Source organism: Lontra canadensis, unplaced genomic scaffold (genome assembly GCF_010015895.1).
Source record: "Lontra canadensis isolate GAN:19392208 unplaced genomic scaffold, GSC_riverotter_1.0 scaffold30, whole genome shotgun sequence".
In the NCBI taxonomy this organism is placed as follows: Eukaryota; Metazoa; Chordata; class Mammalia; order Carnivora; family Mustelidae; genus Lontra; species Lontra canadensis.
In genome coordinates, this window is record NW_022631024.1 from 4,044,232 (window position 1) to 4,065,735 (window position 21,504).

The 21,504-nt window shown below is 41.7% G+C and overlaps 1 protein-coding gene and 1 pseudogene across 3 annotated transcripts in view; one reads left to right on the forward strand and one right to left on the reverse strand.

Annotated features, from left to right (window-relative positions):
* ASTN2 (astrotactin 2) overlaps positions 1-21,504 on the reverse strand; it is an 851,408-nt gene that overhangs the window by 132,099 nt on the left and 697,805 nt on the right. For all 3 annotated transcript variants that reach the window (XM_032865713.1, XM_032865714.1, XM_032865712.1), the window contains 2 exons: positions 13,543-13,676; positions 11,875-12,023 (listed from right to left, as the gene is read on the reverse strand). In XM_032865713.1, coding sequence (XP_032721604.1) covers positions 11,875-12,023; positions 13,543-13,676 — 283 coding nt within the window. The remainder of the gene's footprint in view (positions 1-11,874; positions 12,024-13,542; positions 13,677-21,504) is intronic.
* LOC116872813 lies at positions 13,713-16,950 on the forward strand (annotated as a pseudogene).

Sequence of the window (21,504 nt, forward strand, 5' to 3'; positions counted from 1 at the left end):
CCCCCTGAACCTTGAATTTCCTATCTGTGCTATAATGATAATAACTACTTTTCAGAACAATTCTGATGAGTAATAGTCATACATGAGTCCTTGGTATATAAATGCTCCACTGATGCCGGTTCTCTCTTCCTTTTGAACTTCCTACAACACCTACAAAGTTCCTGGTGTAGAAAAGGTGCTTAATAAATGCTACTCCTCTTGCTTCATGCTTGCTTGGGCTCTCTTTATATTGGATATTTTTCTACTTCACTTATGGTTTGATTGTTTTGCTTTATGACTTCTGATAACTGCATAATTTATAGTTTTGGCACTAGGAATACAGCATAGAATGAGCTAGCTGAGGTGAGGTCCTGAGTCTTATACCATGTGCGCTTAGAATTCTCCAGGCTTGGATTATTCCACCAATTCCATCCCCAGTCTTCATGAACTTCCTGCCATTGACCTTCTTTGCCCTGACTAATGAGTCATGTCTCTCAAGGTAAAGATTTGGGGTACATCTCTGGAGTCATGTAAGTTGAGATCAAGGGCTTGGGTTCACCTGACTCCAGACTCCCCAGGAGAACTCAGTTATCCTGGCTTCTTGCCTCTAACTTGTAATACAATGGCAGTGAGAAATGGGAAAAAAAATGTAGATTAAATGATCAAAAGTCCAAAGTTCAATTCATGACCCCACTCTTCTTAGAAGCTGGACCTTCAACTACCAACTTCACAAGCCTGATCTTCAATTCCCTCACCTATAAATGGAGATAATAATTCCCTCCTGCTTGGTAGGATTAATTTGTGGATAAGATAAGACACTAGATTCAAAGGTGGTTCAATTCATTTTCCATAGAGCAGCCAGGGTAAAAAAAAAAAAACATACATTCTTTAGCATGCCTTAAACAACTCACCATAATCTCACCCCTTCTGTTGTCTCCTTTAGTTCTACCACGCAAAATTTAAACTCCAGCCACATCACCCTTTTATTCCTTCAGGCTACGGCACATGCTTTTCCCTATACCTGGAATATTCTCCCCACTCATCCTCCCCTCAATCTTCACTTCATCTCACTATTTCCTGCTCACACTTCAGGTCTTTAGGTGCCTACTATCCATTTTACTAGGCCCTGGGGATGGAGTGATGAAAAAGAGGAACATAATTCTGCTTTGGAAGAGCTAATATTCTAGTGAGAAAAGTGAATGTTAAGCCCATCCCCCCAGTCAAAACCATTCATTATAATTGTAATAAGTGCTACCAAGGGAATATTAAATGCTAAAAGTTCACATAATCAATGAGAGGGTCAAACAGGTTCTAAGGATTTAGATAAGTGACATTTAAGCTGAGATCTGAGTGTACAGACCCCAGTGGGAAGGAAAATTGGTGATATCAAGAATAGATAGAAGACCAGAGAAGGAGGCAAGAAAAATTATTCATAACCTTGTAGGCCATGTCATTTTTTTCATTCAGTTAGAAGAGTTATGGAAAGCTCTTAAAGGTTTAAGTCAGGAGAGTAGTATTATAAATCAGGTATCTGTTCATCAAGTGTTAATTGAACAACCATGGTAAGCCAGGCACTGTGATAGGTACTGACTATGATCAAAAGTTGTATTTTGAAGGGTAGCTCTGGCTTTAGAACTGAGAACTGAAGGGGATAAAAAGTGGCTAATATGAAAACTAGTCAGAAGGTAGATGATGAAGGAAGAGATGATGGTGGCTTACAACAGGCAGTAGGAAAAGAAGGAGTATAATAAAAGACAACATTACATATCAATTATACCTCAATAAAGGTGGAAGAAAAAGCTGGAAATCAAAGCAAAATAACTTGGTTATGAATTGAATATGAGGATGAACAAGAGAAAAGAATTTAACCTTGGAGTTCTGCTTCAAGGGACTCAGTTTACAGTGGTAGGAGTTACAGAGAGTAAATGAACACTGGGACAGGAGCACATCTGTGGGGAGATGGTAACAAGCTCAGTTTTGGATTGGTTGAGTTTGGATTGTTTGTGAGACATCAAACTGCACATGCCTTTAGTTAGCTAGATATGGGTAGAGAGCTCAGAAGTATGAGATGGAAATGCAAATGTAAGAGCAGCGAATGTACTGATTTTAACAATGGGGTGGATGTGGTAGCCTAGAGACAGTTTAAATTAAGAAGAGAAGCTAGAAGACCAAGGTCTAAGGACTATAAGATTTAAAGAGCAAACTGGAGGACCCAGCAAGGCAGGCTGAGCTGGAGTCAGAGAGGCTAGTTGAAAACCAGGAGCGTGGGACCAAAGAAAGCAAGAAAAGCCAAGGTTTCAGAAGAGGATAGCCAACCCCAAAGAATGACTGAAAATATCAAGTAAGTTTATGACAAAAACAAAAACAAAAACAAAAAACCAAGTCCTTGGATTTAATGACATGGGAGTCACAGACCTTTGCAGAGAAAAATATGTCAGTAACTTGGTAGTAGCGGAGACAGAGTGAAGTGAAGGGAGGTGAGGAAGGGGTAGAAAGTGAAGAAATGGGGTCAACCACTACAGACTCTACTTTCAAAAGTATGTTTACTAAGAAGGGGAGAGAAACATATTGTATTGATTGTGTAAGATGGACCATTTTGTTTCCTTAGGAAGAAAAACCTATGAGCATATTTAAATTATGGTAAAAATAATCTACTGAAGGAATAGAGACTGGGAATATAAAATACAGGGAGGTAATTAGTAAGTAAAGTTTCCTAAGAATTTAGGAAATGCCATGTGAATAAATGAACTAATTCTAGAGAGGTAAAAGAGTGTCTCTTACCCTGTATCATGAGGGAAATGGAACAGTATACAGAAAGGCGCATACAACTCATAAATGCGATCATAAGTGGGGCCAGAATCTCAAACAGTTGCCTCACTTCCTCTGGTCAGCCGTTACTGATACCACTGGACTGAGTCTGAAGCCCCTATTTTGTGCTCTTAGAGCATCTGAATGATCTCAACACCTAGCACGCTGGATTCTTGCTATATTCTATCTCTACCCGAATTGAGTAAAAGATCCCTAAGGACAGGAATCACGCCTATCTTATTACCCTTCCATACCCAGCATGTTCTGCAGTACCTGGATCCCTGTAAGATCTCCATATACACCAATGGGATGAACAAGTGTACTTTATGAACTGTAAAATACTCTGATACAGAAAGCAGGCTGGGTGGCATACGGGAATGGAGAGAACTAAGACCCTCCAAGTACCTTTTCCCTTTGGAGGTGCTTGACTTTAGAAAGCTCTCATCCGAAGAGCAGCTGGAGTGACAGAAACATTTTCTGAGGACCTAATATCAGTTCCAGATGTTTGCAGTCATGTCGGTTTGTACCTCACCCTGTAAAACATATTTCCTTCATCCCCCCCCTCCTCCACTCTAGCTGAGGGAATGAGGCCCAGTCTCCAATGACATCACCTCCCTCAAGCTGGTCCAGGGCCGGCAGAAGGCAGACGGGTGAGGGCCCCTCTAGATTCTCAGACAAAGGGTACGGCTAAGCCACGGCTCGCGCTGCTTGAGGAGCTATAAATAATTTCCACAGTATTTTATCAACAGCTCCATCACAGCTGCTGCCCTCATGGTCCTCTCAGCTCCTAGGGAAATTAGGGCCATGCTGTCCCTTGCCTTCAGTTATTCCCCCACACAAATCCACCTCCCTAACTGCTTGCCTTTCCCTGAGAAGATCTTCAGTCTAAGGTCTAAGATGGGATGAGGTGTGTGTGGGTGGGGGTGTCTATCATTTGTAGATTAGACTTAATGGAAACAGGGAGGAAGAGGATACAGAATTGGTTGGGGTGGACAGAGGTGTCTTCTCACCATTCTGGACGTCATTCTTGGCCCAGACAGATGACTCTAGATGAGCAGCTCATACCTAAGTCAGTTCAGAGAGACAAACACAAAAGAAGATGGGGTGAGAGACAGAAGATGACATAAAGTAAAAAAGACAAAGGTAGAGACAGGGTGAAAGATATCAAAAGGAGATATACATAGAGGAAGGAAAAGAAGGAGAGAGAGATAGTGAGTCAGAAAGGACAGAGAAAGGAGGAGACACAGACAAAAGCTGAGAGCTGGCAGAAGGGAAGCCTGGTATCGATCAGTTGGGGAACAGCCCAGCAGGATCCCAGATGCCAGGACAGAAAGGGGCACTGACCAGCTCCACATGTTGCTGCCTTCCATGAGGAGGTTGGGGGGATGGTGGAGAGGGCCTGCTGCCTCTGTGGGGGCCAACAGAGTCCACTGGGCTTCCAGCCCTGAAACAAACAAGTTGAAGTTGGAAAGCCCATGGTAAGACAGAAGTCTCCGATTTTCAAAAGGTTAAAAAAAAAAAAAAATCCAGCAGATTACCAAAGAAAATGCAGGGGAGTGTGATGGGAGATTATGAGAGTGAGTGAGACCTTTCTGCTTCCTCCCTTCACTCTTCTGATCCTTATAATGAGGGAGTCAGACTCAATGTCTGTGGTCCTACTCTTAACTTTCAGGGTTTATGGAAGCCAACATATATGAAAGTAGCCAAGAAGTGAGGAGTCTGAGAGGCTGCATTCCCTAGAAGGTCAGAGCCCTCCAGCTGCCATCAGGTGGCTAATTACTTCATCATGCCCAGACAGACAGATGACCTATATACCCTAGTTTCCCTCTGCCTCTCGGTTAGGTTTATTCTCAACAAGAGCATAGGAAACTAGAGAGAAGATGCACTAGGAGAAAGATGGCTGTATTTGGCAGGGAATGCACGAAGAGAAACCAGAGTCCCCATTCTATCTTTAACTCTACCACTAACTCATCCTATGTGTGACCTCCAGGCATGTCCCCACCCCTCCCCAGCTGGTTTCTTCATAAGTCAATCAGGGGATTTGGCTTTATTAAATCTGCTGTGTCTCAGCCCCCACTTCATATTCCCACCCCCTGTCTCTACCCCTGCCCAAAAGGCTGAAACCTATGCCAATTGCTCTGATGAGGCCAAGCGGGAGAACCAGACGTCTGTTTTTAATATCGATGACAGATTAGCATGTGGGGAATTTAGTCACCCCCCCAAAACAAGCCCCATTTCTGCTCAAAACAACTGGAACAGGAGGCTACTTATGTTTGGCTTTCCCAATAGAGTCCCAGAACCGACAGTGCAATGGCTTCTCTGAAAGAAACAAAGAGAGAGCGCCAAACTCAGGGATGGGGGGCAGGGAAGGAGACAGAGAGGGAGAGTGAGCATTTCAACAGCTAGTTCAAAAGGATGTTGAACAGATGGCAGCAATAAAGTGTGTGCGCTTGTGTGTGTGCGCGTGAGAGAGAGTGAAAGCGAGAAAGAGAGAGAACAAGTATGTATGCATGTAGATCTGTACACACACACACTTGTGAGCCTGCAAATAAATAAACATTTCCAGCCCTGGACTCAGCTATTGGCAAAAATCCAGAGATCAAAGGAGAAAACCCAAATTTCCCCTTTCTGGCCTCACCTGGCCAAATCTGTGAGTAATCCTCCCTCTCTATCCAAAACAAGTCTTAAATACTTTGCTGTTTTCTTCCTAACATTTAATTTTCCTTTCATTTTTTTTAAATTCATGGAAATGAGAAGTGACTAAAATTTATTAGTACCTATACTTTCCCAAGAACTATGCTATATTTGACCCTCAAGGCAACTTGTTGAGTGTTCTCTCTCCCATTCCATGGATAAGGAAACCGAGAACTAGAAAAGATTATGACTACCCCTAGATCTCTCCGTGCTGAGTGGTGGAAACCGAAAACAGAGTCATGTTTTTTCAAAGCCCATATTCCCTCATTAGACTTATAACTTCTAAGATAGAACTCAATCAATTGAACAGATTTATTTATCTGGACTGTATTTCCTTGTTTCAGAGACAGAGAGAGAGAAAGAAAGAAAGCAGGGGGAGGGGCAGAGGGAGAAGAAGAGAATCTCAAGCAGGTTCCTGGTGAGCGTGGAGCCTACTGATCCCATGGACACGAGATCACTCCTGAGCCAAAATCAAGAATCGGGCACCCAACCAACTGAGCTGCCTAGGCACCCCTGTGCTGAAATACTTAAATATGTGCTGACTGAACTTTTCAGATGTCTGAGACATGGTAAAGATGGTATAGAGGCAAAAATAAATAAATACATTTATAAATGTGGTTTTTGCTTCAGATAGATACCCCCAATCATCCATAGCCTCAGTTGATCATCACACTTTTCAGAAGTCTTATGATGTATTCAGCTAGCCTGTAGGGCTACATAAGACCCTCTTAGGTCACACAACACTTAAGGAGCTAATGTCATAGTTGTACACTTAAAATAACTATATCTATATATCTATATACTTATACATACAAATGTAGATTTCAATAGCTACCCATAGACCAATTCATTCAACTTTGAAAATCTATGTATGTCAGGCCTTATGGGAGGATTGCAAGTCCTAAAGACACAAGAGTCATTGCCCTTTAAAACTGTCCTTTAAAAAATTTAAGCATTGAACAGTGGAAAGAATGAAAGTCAAGTCATACAAGAAAGGATTACAATCTGTAAAGATGGAGGTAGCTATGTCATCACCTTCAAACTTTTGAAAGAAGAAGAAAAAGAGGTGATATCTGTATGGGTGACCTCAGCACATTACCTAAAAATAAGTAAATTTTATCTCTGTTAAAAAAAATTAAAAAGGTAATGCTTGGATCAGAGCTCTGGTTCCTGGGTAATCAAGAGAAACAAGAGGAAATCAAGAGGATTTCCGTTTCTGGATTAGATGGAGAAACAGGGACTAGATTCATTTCTCCAACTGCCTAGACAAAGAAACTAACAAAGAAAAGAGAATAGTACTTAAAAAAAAAAGTTCATACTGAAATTCAGGCAACAAAGGGCAGAGATGCTGAAAGATGGGAAACAAATTATGTGAGCCCTAAAATTTCCCCAGATTATTGCTTTTAAAGGGTTTCCAGGTCATGGTGCAGAGAGAGGGATATTATATATATACTCATGTACAATTCTCTACACTGGGAAGACAAGAGTTCTCAGTCTGGAGAGACCACAATGACTGTAGGGATAGAGGAATGAAGAAGACAGAGCTACACAAAGAGAAAATTGAAGAGATCTGTGGAGGGTCCTGTTTCGATATTCAGCACAGTACAGACTGATGAATGTAAGTGAGGAAACTACCACCTCAAGAGGATTAGATGGAACAGTGCCAAGTGCTCATGTAGGGGCCAAAAATAGTGCCTGTTCCTACCAGTCATACTGGAAAATCTCATAATTCACAGGCCATTGTGTGGAGCACATAGAAAGGTCTAGCCTCAGTAGTAGGAAATAATTAGCCCTAGACTAAACACTGCTCTGGCTCCACCTAACAAATCTTAGAAGTGAGACCCAAAAGAATAAAACTATTTCCAAGAAACTTAACTGTGTCCCAGAGCAAAGTTCAAAAATATTTATAGGAATACAAAAATACCCAGCACCCAACAAGGAAAAAATCAAAATGTCTGGCATTCAGTCAAAAATTACCTGGCATATAAAGAAGCAGGAAAATGCAATCCATAATGAGGAGAGAAACCAATCCATTCAAACCAACCCAGATGTTAGAATTAGCATATAAAGACATTAAAACACTTCTGACTCCACTCCATATGTCAAAAATGTTAAGGTATGTGATATATTAACAAGACCCAAATTGAACTTCTAAAGATGAAAATTATAATGTCTGAGATGAAAAATTCACCAGATGGGGTTAACAACAGGTTAGACTTTGCAGAAGGTACTGAAGACATAGTGCTAGAAACTATCCAAAATGAAACAAAAGGAAGAAGAAATAATTAGAAAAAATAAAAAAAGGATCACTTCACATGGGCAAAAATACATCTAATTGGAATCACTAAAGGAGAAGAAGGATGGTCAGGAAGAAAAAAAAAATATATATATATATTTTAAATAATGGCCCCAAATTTCCAAATATGATAGAATTACAAATCCACACAACCAAGAAACTCAATGAGCCTCAAGCACAAGAAAAGAATACAATTGCTCAAAATTGATATTAAATAGAAGATCCTAGAAGGAGCCACAGGACAAAAATGGTATGTATGTACAGGGGAACAAAGATAGGAATAAAGCAGATTGTTCTCAATGCAAACCATGCAACCAAGACAGAGGAGCAACACTTTTAAATTACTAAAAAAAAAGTCTGTCAAGCTAGAATTCTGTACCCAGCAATAACTTCTAAAAGAAAAGCTGAAAGAATCGATCACTAATAGATCTGAAATACAAGAAATAGAAAAAGACATCCTTCAGACAGAACAATGAAATCACATGAAAATAGGTATGTGAAGGAATAATGAGCAGCAAAAATGGTAACTACCTGAGTAAATACACAAAATTATTTTTCTTAAAAAGTAAAATTAATTTTCTTAAAAAATAAAATATTTTTCTTATTAAACATCTTTTAAAAGATAATTTATTATTTAGGGGAAAGCAATAACATAGAATTATGAAACACACACACACACACATATATATATATAATGCAAAATATATGACAATACAGTAAAGGCTAGGAGGAGAGAAATAAAAGTATACTATTATAAGGTTCCCATACTATAAAGTGGAATAATAGCTTTAAAGGTATACTGTAATAAGTTGGATATGCATATGTAAACACTAAACCAACCACTAAAATAAAATTTAAAACATTCATAGTTAATAAGTCAACAAAAGAGATAAAATGGAATCATAAAAACACTCAATCCAAAAAAAAAAGATAAAAAAAAAGGGAACAAAGAAAGATAGGACAACAGAAAACAAGTAGCAAGACAATAAACTTATATTGACTACAAAAATAACACATTAAATATGGACAGTCTAAATATAGTCCAAGTTAAAGGTAATAATATCAGACAGGATTAAAAAAAAAGAATTAAAAAGATCTACATATATGTTGGCTATAAGAAATACATTTTAAATATAAAGACACAAATAATGTAAAAGTAAAAGAATGGAAAACGTTAGAAGCATCTAACGCTAACTGGAAGAAAGCTGGAGTAGTTGTATCAATAACAAGACAGATTTTAGAGCAAATAACAAGGATCCAGACAACATTTTCACAGTAATGAAGGGATCAATTCATCAAGGGGATCTAGTGATTCCAAATGTTTGTGCCCTTAATAAGAGAGCTTCAAAATACATGGAGTAAGAACTGATAGACCTATAGGAAGAAACAGGTAAATCTGTAATTATTGTCAGAGGTTTCAATACCACTCTCTCAAGTATTGATACAACAAAACAGAAAATCAGAAAGCGTTTAGAAGACTTGAGACACATAACCAGTTTGATCTGGTTGGCATTTATATTAATATCCCATTCACAAATAGAAGAATATACGTTCTCTTAAAATGGACAGGCCAGATTCAGGCCCATAAAAGCAATCTCAATAGATTAAAAATGATTAAAGTCATAAAAATTAAGTTCTTTGACATTGTGAAATCAAACCAAAATGCAAAAACAAAAAGATGTCTGTAAAATTCCCAAATATTTGGAAAATAAGTACCGTTAAATAAATTACAGTAAAGAACCCATAAATCAAAGAAGAAAACAAAAGGGAAATTAAAACGTATTTTGAACTGAATGAAAATGAAAACGAAAACTTATCAAACATAGGTAAACCACTAAAGCAGTAGTTAAGGGGAATACTTATATTACAAGAAAAATGTCAAATCAACAACTTCACCTACTACCTTAAAAATCTGGAAAAAAGAGGAGTGAACTAAATCCAAAGTCGGCCAAAGAAAAGAAATAACAAAGATCCCAACAGAACTCAGTGAAACAGAAAACAATAGTGAAAACTGATTAAATGAAAGTTGATTGGTTTGAAAAGGTAAATAAATTACATAACCTTCTAGTCAGATCAGTCAGAAAATAAAAGAAAGATAAGGTAAACTACCAAAATCCAGAATGAGACAGTGATATCACTATACTTTCCACAGATATTAAAAGAATAATTATAGAATGTTACAAACAACTTCTTGCCAGTAAATTCTGTAACTTATATGAAATTGGCAAATTCCTTCAAACATACAAGCCTCGACCTGAATAACTCTATATCTAATCAGACAATTAAACTGGTAGTTAAAACCTTCTTACAGGGAAAACTCTAAACCCAGATTATTTTACTGGTGAATTCTACTAAATAATTAAGGAAGAAATATTGTTAATTCTACCCAAATTCTTTTAGAAAACAGAAAAGGGGGGAAATATTTTGCAATTTACTTTCTGTGGCCAGAACTGACCCTGATAATGAAAACAGATGAAAGTATCACAAGAAAACTACAGATCAGAATCTCTCACAAACAGATGCAAAAATTCTGAACAAAATTTTAACACATCACATCCAACAATGTATTAAAAAAGATAATGCATCATGACCACATGAGATTTATTTACTCTGGGAATGTAAGTTTTTTTTATCATTTGGAAATCGATCAATGCAATTTATCATATTTTTAATGCAATTTATCATATTAAACAAACTAAGAAACATAAATTGTATGATCATTTCAATAGACTCAGAAAATTAAAAATCCATTTCTAATTAAAACAAAACAAAAATCTCTCAGCAAACAAACATTTAGTTTTTCGTCATTAAGTATGATGGTACCTAAAGAACGAGCACTTGCTGGGAGTAGAACCTGATTGTAAAGCCTGGCTTTACCAGATACTGGTTGTAGGACTTTGGGAAAGTCACACACCTCTTTGGGACTCACTTACTTGATCTCTAAAACCAGGTGAAGTTAGAAAAATAACGGCATTTGTTCCTTCGCCCCTCATTCCCCATAATCAATTTCAACAACTATCCATGCAGACAAATACTTCCACAGAACAAAGGTTTCTGGGTAAGGGATTTTATATTATAGCACCTGGGTGAAGCACAAAAAGTAGGAAAACCTATGGTAAGCAGGTTAAGAAAGACAGATCCACTATCCTAATCCTCCCTGTGGAAGGAGAGAGAAGTGTGTCCCTGACTTCCCTAGAAACCCTGTAGCTGCCCTGTTCCAGCACCGGGCCAACTCCCTTGGATATAGGTGGCTCCCAGCAGACTCTTAAGATGCTAGGTCCCCAGCTAGGACCACCAGCTATCAAGGCTCCAGAAGCTTCCATGGCACCAGGCTCCCATACCGTCCTGGTGCCTGCCAGTTCCAACAGGCCCAGGGGTTGTCCCTGTGGCCCGGGCACCCCTTGGCCCCAGCACCAGGCTGACTACCACAGACCCAGATTCCCAGGCTGCCTTAAAGCAACACCAGCCCCCACAGAGCCCAGCTCCAGGACGACATAGCTTCTTGGCTATATCCAACATTCAGAACTTCTCTCAGACATTCTCCTCAGGGAGAGCCCTCAGGAGTTACAACCTAGCAGAGCTCTCTTAAAAGTCCCTTTTCTCATCTTTTCCAGTGTCCTGAATCATTTCCAAATCCCTCTTCCTCAGCACTGAATACAAAACCGTCTCACTAGAGATAATAGGTCTCACTCTCGCTAGAAAAGGCAATTCCTTCATTTTCTTGACTTCAGTCCTAGAGAGAATATATTTCAGACTCAGGTATTCAAATATGTGACATGTAGGCCTTTCCAAGCAGAAAAGGTTAAATCCTCTTCTGAATTAACTAACCCTTTGATATAGGACTTTGAGGGTTGAACTCAATCAGAAAGTTTGTTACAATTTACTATCATTCCCTACTGAAAATCATAAAACAAAAAAAAAAACAAACAAGAAGAACCCCACAGGCCTGGGCATCAGGTGGCAATCACTAAACAATGAAACCTCAAATGCCTTCCCATGTCAGATGAGAGTAAGTCTCCAAAGGCATTTGGAAAATCCATTTCTCTCCTCTGTCACACTATCCCAACAAAATGGGAAGTCACAGGCTTCGTACTTACCTGTGTAGAGGTCCGTATCTGTGTACTCATCCACTTTCTTGTGCTGCAGAATATAGTCCGAGACCTTGGTCCCAATTGCTGGTTGAACGTCCACCCACTCCAAGGAGACGACCGTGCTGGATGGCTCTACTGTTGGGGACAGACGAAGCCTAGAAAGGGTGACAGGGAAGGCTGGTTGTTCTCCAGCAGTACAGTCTGCTCCCCCAAAGAGTCTGCATGTCTCAAGATGAAAAGCACAGGATTCAGGCTCAAGTCCTGTTTTGCCCCACTAACAAGCCTTTGTATGGACCCTAGCAATTCATTACACCTCTTTCAGGCTCCCCTTCCTTGTCCATAAAGCAGGGTTGAGAAGAGCTACCTTTCAGGATCAATGTAGGATCCAATAAATTAATCCAAGCCCACAATACATGCTCACAGAAAACTGATTAACTTTCCACTTGTCTAAACCGTATTCTCAGCAGTGCCTCATCATCAATTAAATTGACGATGCCTTCAAACACAGTAGCCTCAACCCTCTTGTCATTCTTTCCAATCCAATAGATCAGTCAACTCTTTAATATCCTTAAATCAATACTTCCTCAGAGAGGGTAGGAGTCCCAGAAAATCCTTTTACATGCTAAGACAGAGCAGAATGATTGAAGGTTATAACTGGAAAGATGCTTCGAGGCTGGGAAGTGCAATCACCTCATTTCAAAGATGGGAAAGTAAGGCCCAGAAAAGGAAAATTATTTGCAAAAAATCACCCAGCAAGTTGGAGACAGAACCATGATGGTAGTAATTTTGCTTTTACCCAGCCCAGATTCCTTCTCTCTTTCCACTATGCAATATAGTACCTCTTCAAGAACTATCTTACAGTGTAATCTCCCCAACACACACACAGAGGGGTGTTAAAAGACTCTGGTCCCTCCATATTGGCTCCTGCCTCACTCTCCTATGCTCCTCACAGCATTTTCTGTCTTAAACCTACTCCATCAGTCAAGATGGCCTCCTTTAGTGGCCTCAAATGGTCAATTTACCATGTCAGGGCTTTCACATGTGCTCTTCCATTTGCCTGAACCATGACTGGTGCCATTTGTCATCGGAAAACTACTCTTTTCAGAGAGACTTCCCTAACTCCCTCCCTTCCAACGAACATACCAACTCCCATTCTTCTCTCTTCTAACACTTCTATTTTTCTTTCATATTTTTATCAACTTTTTAAACTGTATCATTTTTTCCTGTTTTTGCTTTGATAGCTGTCCCCTCACTAAATGGTCAACTCCAAGTGCACAGACTATCTTGTTCACTGATGAATTCCCAGTGTCTGACACATAGCAGGTGTTCAAAAATTATGTGTTCAAGGAATGAATAAATGAAATGACATTTCTTCGAAAAGTTTCTATGCTCTCTTTTTCTCAGTGGCCCCAATTTCCACCAGTACTCAGTGCCCAGTAAACCCTTTCTGAACAGATGAGTGAAGAAGTAAACATAAACCCAGGGCATCACTTAAAAAAGCTGATTTCTATTCCACCAAAACTTCCTACTTTCTCAAAGAGGTAGGTTCCAGAGACTTCAGGGATCTGGTGACATGCTCTGGAAACAGAAGCAAGCCATGGCCTGGGCTGGAAGGATAGAACTCTGAGTCCATGGAATGGGGTGGCCAAAGGAAGAGGGACCATACATACGTACACGGGCTGCGGGAGGGGGCTGCAGTTGGGGAGCCCATTGGCATCAAAGGCGCTGAGGTCACATCTGCACCAGTCATCGATTACGTCCCCTTTCCCCGAGCACCAGTAGGAGCTCATCAGTGCACTCTTGAAGGCCTGGAATAAAGGAGGGCAGAAGAGATGATGATGACCATGGTGGAGATATTCAGAGTGAAGGTCCCAGCGACCACGACAGCAGCTGACCCAAACTTCACAGCGATCCACCTAGGCACAGGACACCATCTCCTGCCCAAACACCTAGCACTCTACCACCAGGTTCTCCCATTCTGGACCATTCTCTCCCCAGTAGCCGGAATGATCATTGAGGCAGGATGGCAGCAGAAGCAATGACTGAAAACCTCCTCTGGGGCCTGGTACTCTCCCTGAATTAACTTAATCTTCTCCACTCCTGTGCAATAGATATTATCATTATTATTACCATCATTTCCCATTCTACCAATTAAGACACATGGAGGTTAACTGGCCTGAGGGTCACAACCAGTAAAGTGATGGTGCTGGTATCTGAGGAAAGCAGTGTGGCTCCAGAAACTCCCTCAAACTCTTTTTATTAAATTGAAGTATAATTAACAGTGTCCTAATAGTCTCCAGTGTACAATATGAGTATTCAATGATTCTATATACTACTCCATGCTTTCATACCAAGTGTAGTGACTGCCTCTTGCTGTGCTGACCACACGCCTCCCTGCATAGAAACCTTCAGAGGTTCCCCATGGCTCCCAGAATAAAGTCTAAGGTCCTTACTTGAGCTCCTGACCGCTTCTACAGCATCATTGGTCACCCCTCTAATTTTTCCTTGCATGTCACCCTCCACCCTCATGCAACCACTAACATTCCCACCAACAGTAAATTCCTGCTTATGGAAACTGCGCTCTAAATTAGGACAACAGATGCTTCTGTAAAGGGCCAGACAGCAAATAATTTTGGCTTTGTGGCCAGGTAGTCTCTGCCACACTTAGCTCTGCCCTTGTAGCATCAAAGCGACATAGATAATACTTCAGATGAATGGGCATGATTGGGTTCTGATAAAACTTTATTTACAAAGACAGAGAGCAGGATAAGTTTGGTCTAGGTTCACCGTTTGCTGACTCTTGCTCTAAATGATGATCAACATTCCATTAATTGGTTTTTTCATTAGGTTCAGTTAGCCACTGTATAGTACGTTATTAGTTTTTGATGTAGTGTTCAATGATTCATTAGTTGCATGTAACACCCATCACAACACATGCCCTCTGTAATACCTATGCCCAGCTACCCCATCCCCCTACCAAAAACAAAACAAAAAAACCCTAACATTCTATATAATTGCAATGTGTCTCATTGTCTTTAAAAAAAAAAAAAAAAAAAAAAAAGTCTTTTCTCCCTGCTGGAATATTCCCTGCCTCCCTTTCTTATACTCCATTTCGCTCTCCTGGTCTTAAATGATACATGCTTTTGCTCCAGGAATCCGACACCTTGAGTTCCTTAAGCCTTGAACCACACTCCTCTCCTGGACACCATAACACATTAGACCACACCTACTGTCCCATTCCCTTGCCTGTCTCATTCAATAGATTCTGCTCACACCAAGGGTACAGGCCATGCCTTATTCCAGCAAGTATTCTCAGAGGACTTGGCACAAATATCCAGTCAATATTTACTGGATAAATAAATGGACACTGAAAAACATCATTAGGCTCACGCTCGGGTTCAGGTGTGCGTCATGCTTTAGTCACTCCATTTATGCTGATGTTCAAGGTACTGGGATTCAGAATGCTTGACAGACCTTTTTTTAAATAGGGACTTTAGAGAATTTTGATCTCTTACCCCTTTAATAGGTAACAAACCCTATGTTTTTCTTTTTCTTTTATACTTATTGCTGTGTACTTTTTTTTTTAAAGATTTTATTTCTTTGACAGAGATCACAAGTAGGCAGAGCAGCAGGCAGAGAGAGAGAGGAGGAAGCAGGCTTCCCGCTGAGCAGAGAGCCCGATGCAGGGCTCGATCCAAGGACCCTGGGATCATGACATGAGCCCAAGGCAGAGGCTTCAACCCACTGAGCCACCCAGACACCCTGCCATGTACTTTTTAAATGAGAGTTTCATACTGCCTATATCCAAGGACACCTGGTTAGCCAGGTGTCACTTTTTCCTTCCTCCATTGTCAAGTCTCAGGTGTAACACATTTGTATCAAGTGGGTCTGGGATCAACATCCTTAGCTACCCAAAACACAGATGTAGGGGCAGGTGTGTATCAAGAACGCTCTTATAGCAACGAACCCAGCCATCTTGCAAATCTCTTGCTTCAGTAATGTTTGGGCAGATATGCAACGATGTGGAATGAACTAGAGGGTATTATGCTAAATGAAATAAGTCAATCAGAGAAAGACAATTATCATATGATCCCTCTGATATGAGGAATTTGAGAGACAGGACAGGGGGTTGTAGTGGGTAGGGAGAGGAAAAAATGAAACAAGATGGGACCAGGGAGGGAGACAAACCATAAGAGACTCTAAATCTTGGGAAACAAACTGAGGGTTGTGGGCCGGGGAGGTGGGGGTGGGGGAAAGGGTGGCTGGGTTATGAACACTGGGGAGGGTATGTGCTATGGTGAGTGCTGTGAAATGTATAAGCCTGATGAATCAGACCTGTACCCCTGGGGGAAATAATACATTATATGTTAATTTTTTAAAAATGTGGGAAAAAAAAAGTGGGCAGAACAGACCCAAGGACACCCCTTCTTCCAGCCTTTGACCACCCTTCAACCTCTTCCAGTCACAACCTTCAGAACCATCTGCTCAGCTACCCTCTATCTCCAGGACCAGCCAACACTGTATTCTGAGCTTAGCTCCTCATTGCCGGTCAAATACGAGTTTCTAGACTCGTCAGTTACTGCACCGACGTGCAGGCTGCCACGAACTACCTGGTCAACCTGCGTCTGTGGGCCTCCGACACCTACCTCCCTCTGGGCTTCTCTTTCCACCTCGACAATGTGGCACTGGAAGGTGTGGGCCACTTCTGTGAGTTCACTGAGGAGAAACGCAAAGGCACCGAGCATCTCTTGAAGGTGCAAAACCAGCCCGGCAGCTGCGTCCTCCTCCAAAACATTCAAAAGCCTTCCCAGGATGAATGGAGTAAAACTCTAGATGCCGCAGAAGCCACGGTGGTTCTGAAGAAGACCCTGAACCAGGCCCTTTTGGAGCAGAACGCCCTGCGTTCTGCCCAAGAGGCCCCCAGCTCTGGGACTTCCTGGTGAACCACTTCCCAGATGAGGAGGTGAAACTCATCCAGAAGATGGCGACCACCTGACTCACCTTGTGGTTCTGCTGCCCCGCCCCTCCCCCACGGGGCTGGTCTCCTATCTCTTTGAAAGGCTCACCCACAAGCACAACTAGAAGCCTCTGGAGCCCTGCAGACTTCGAGGACCCTCCATGACACTGCGCCCCCCGCCGCACCCCCCACCCCCGCAGGGGCTCCACCCTACGCCTCAACCTGTGGTTACTCTCCCTGTGGCCACCAGGCACCTTTTTAACCACCCCAGATCCCTTTCCGAAACTGTGGGCCAAAAGGAAACAGGAAAGGTTTTTAGAGGAAAAAAACAAAAGAGAATGCTATTGCGTGAGCCTTCCCCACTTTTCTCTCAGTTCCCCGGATAAGGAAGCTCCAATGCACCCGCTGAATGTTCTCACCCATATTTTCTGCTAGGGAAGGAACAAGTGAACTCATTTCTCCTGAATTAAGCCTAGCCACTAAAGACCTTTAAAAAAGCATTATAATAGGGGCACCTGGGTGGCTCAGTGGGTTAAGCCCCTGCCTTCGGCTCAGGTCATGATCTCAGGGTTCTGGGATCGAGCCTCGAATCTGGCTCTCTGCTCAGCAGGGAGCCTGCTTCCCCCTCTCTCTCTGCCTGCCTCTCTGCCTACTTGTGATCTCTGTCAAATAAATAAAATCTTTAAAAAAAAAGAATTATAATAAAAGCTAATATTCATGAAGCACCTATTACACAGTGTAGATGCCTTAAGGGCATTAAAAAATTAAATTAAAAATCATGGTCTTCATTTACAGGTGTAAGAACTAGGAATTAGAGCAGTGAAACGATTTTCCCTAGATGGCACAGCAATCCAAGTATTGGAAGCAGAATCCCAACACAGGTCTCGGTGACTCACAAACACGGGCCTTTTCTGTTTAATCATGTGAGGCCGTGGGGTAGACCCCAAGCAAGGTTGCCAGATTCTGTAAATACAAATACAGAAGGCCTAGTTAAAATCAAATTTCAAGTGAACAAGTTTTTTTTTGGATCCCAGGACCCTGAGATCATGACCTGAGACGACGGCAGAGGCTCAAACCACTGAGCCACCCAGGCACCCAAAGATTTTTTTTTTTTAAGTACATCTCTTTCAGTGTTGGCATAAAGTATGTAGGCCAGAGTCTGGCACAGAGTCATAGCACTATTCCTACCACAAGCCAGAACCTATGTTGGAAACAAACGTCTGTTATTCAGCACTGGGTGGGGGTCCCATGAGCAAAGACACCAAATGGGATCGCACGAGGTCATGCTGACTGATGGACCTTCCTCTCCCTCCACTTGCAGGTTCCCCTTTACTAAAACTAACGTGCAAAATGGCTCATGGCTTAAGATTCTGTAAGATCTCCAGGCATCACTAAGGGCTTAATAATACCATGTTGGTGAAATCCAGGGCCGTGGGTGAAAGTGACCCAGATGGTAAGAGACCGCTTTGACTCTAGCAAGGAGAGGAGAGAGAACATCCTGTTTTGTTTGTGTATGTGCTTTTGTTTTTGTGTGAGTGTGTATTTTGTAATCAATAGTCGCTTGAGCTTGTGGAAAACAAAACAGGAAATCTCTCTGGACTCTGTGAGTTTCACCATCCAAGCTGCTCTTGGGAAGAAATCCTGCCTGGGAGTCTCCACATCTACTGGCTCTTTCCCAGACCAAGAGGAACAGAATGGGGACTGGTGCAATGGCCAGGCAAACCCTGGAGAGAGCACAAACACACCCTGATAAAAGGCCTACATCAAAGCAGGGGCCCTGGCTAGGCAGCAGAAGCCAGCATTGTGTCACTTGTGTCACGGCAGGATCACTCTTTCCTTCTGTCTCCAGCCCTTGCAACATCCCATACCGAATCCAATTAGATCCCAGGGGAGGAGAAGCATAGAATGTTCCAGCTCCAAGGGACTCTGCAAATCATCTAATCTAATCCATTGGACAGATCAGAGACAGTGGCTCAGAAAGGCTCATGGGCTGGCCCAAGGTGAGAGAGCAACTTTTTGATGAAATGATTCTATTCCTCCATTTAATCCTAAAATTACCCTTGGAGATGGATGTCTGATCCCCATTCACAAGTGAGAGTGGAAGAGGAGCGACTTGAACCGAAGTCCATCTGAATCCTGGCACCTTGGACCTTCTCGGTCACACAGGAATAATAAATGCCAAGATTTCATCCAAAACATCCTTTTCAGCTGGTCTGTTTGGATCACGTGCTCATGTGTTTTTTGTGCGTGTCCATGAGTGCGTATGCCTCTGTGTGTGTGTGTGTGTGTGTGTGTGTGTGTGTGTGTTCTCAGAGGAAAATGAAACCTTACACTGGAGGCATTGTTGACTTCTGGCTTTGGAGTCCCTGAAGGGACTTAAGAAACAAATGCTGTACTTAAACAAGGGTAAGGACTACATTTGCATGACCATGGGTTTTCATAACAAAGAAATGCCTCTAACTTCTTGCTAATTAGCTAGCAAACCAAACTGGTCAGGAGGAGAAAACAGCCACAAAAATGTTAAGCAATCAAAATAAACTAGGATTTATTTCTGACTGGATGGTTACTTCCCTATTCGAACTTGCCTAGTTTAAATTATTTATTTACTCCTTTCTTTAAGCCTTAGTTTCTCCATCTGTAAAATGAGGACGCGGAAGATGTATTTTTTTTTAAGATTTTATTTATTTATTTGTCAGACAGAGATCACAATTAACCAGAGAGAAAGCGGGGGGAAGCAGGCTCCCTGCTGAGCAGAGAGCCCCATGTGGGGCTTCATCCCAGGACCCTGGGACCATGACCTGATCTGAAGGCAGAGGCTTTAAACCACTGAACCACCCAGGCACCCTTTTGAAAGTTTAGTGAATCTCACTAAACATTCACTGATCTTTCCACTCCACACCAACTGCAGTCTAGATGCTAAGAAATGAGATGAACAAGATGGCAGCAGCTAACTTCAAAGGGCTCACAGTTTAATGGTGAAGACACAAATAATCACCATGATTATTGTTCAAATGCTATGAAATAATACACACAGGTGGCTGTGGGAATACCGAGGAAGGGGTTCTTCCAGCTCTAAAATTCTGACAATGTCTTCAGAATGTTAAATTTAATACTCCTGTATTTGATTAAGAGAGTTGGGACCATCTATATAGAATGAAACTAAATCCGCAAATTAAATTCCATACTCCCATACTTACAATGCCTTAATTTTTACACTAAAAATCAGACTCAGAGGCTGAATCCAAGTCTGTTATTTTTGATATTGAAATGATTCTGGTCTGTCTGACCAAAAAGATGCCCTGAAGTCTTCATTCAAAGCTTAATGGATTTCGTTATTTCCACAGTGCCATTAGGGTTGGTCTCATAGGCTGTTCAATCCTCTTCTCTAGGCAATTGTCATAGCCTCTGGACTGGCCTTCGAGCTCCAATGTCACCTTCTCCAGACCCTCCTTTCCCAGCTTTCTGAAACATCAATACTGATTCTACCCTCTTTCTCCGCCTCCTTCAAAGTCCCACCTCCTTCTGGTTAAAGCCTCTGCTTCTTAATCTGACATTCAAAACCCTTTGTTGTTCAGCACGTGGCCCCTCTCCAAGGAGAGGAGTGGATCCCCCCACTGTACCCACTCTAGGGTCCGGTACATACTAAGCCTTCTCTTACGCTGTGCTTTTGTTCTAAAATGCCCTTTCCCCATTTTTTGCTCCCTGCTGAATTAGAGGAACCTGTCCAGCAGGACTCTGCCACACTTGAGAAATGTTGTCTCTACCACCACTCAATTTTTGCCCATTTCACATTTCCTTGTGATTTGCTTATTTCTGTGTCCTTCTTGATTTTTATACTGTGAACTCCTCCAGTCTGAGGTAATGTATTTGACTAATATCTGTGCCCCCAGCACTAAGCAAAAGAGCAACACATAGTAGGGTCCCAAAAATATGAGTTGAATTCCATAGATATGTAATAGGATGCTCTGCCAGGTATTAAAATTATACACTTGCCACTGTTTTTCTTTTCTAGCAAAAAAGATGACAGAAATGCAACTGGTCATCATAAAAAGACTAAATGTCCATGAAGCCCCTGAAGGTACATTGGGGTGGGATATGGAGGTAGAATCTCTTCTGAAGACATTTATAATTACTGCTTGAAGGAGGGTAGTTGGAAAGCTTTTTGCCAGGGATGCTTGGGTCTCAATAAGAATCTCTTGGGTCTCTAGAGAAAGATAAGAGGAAGAGAGATGGGCCTCGTTGACATCCCAGCTTTGTATGGGGATTAATTCCTGAGCCCATGCCATACGTCTGATCGGTCCAAAGGGACTAGGATTGATGACCATAGGAAGGACTGAAGAGGACACCATGGCAGTGTTTATGTGGAGGCAGAACTAATGGTCTCCAGCTCAGCGTGAACCTCTGGGATAGATCCTACCTGGGTCATTTGCCATCCAGTCATCAGCACACACCCAAGCAGTGGCTGTAGGAGATGTCAACCACTCATTTACCTGGTAGTTACAGGAGTTGGAGGCCAGGGACTGGCCTATTCTTTGAGAATAGAACCAGTCTATTGGTGTGCCCTGACCTTGAGGAGATTAGCTGGTCATTTTGTCAGAAATCAGTGACTGCATAATTAAGCAGTCAGAACACATTTGGGGAAAGAAATGAATCATGTTAGTTGACTTAAGTCTCAAACA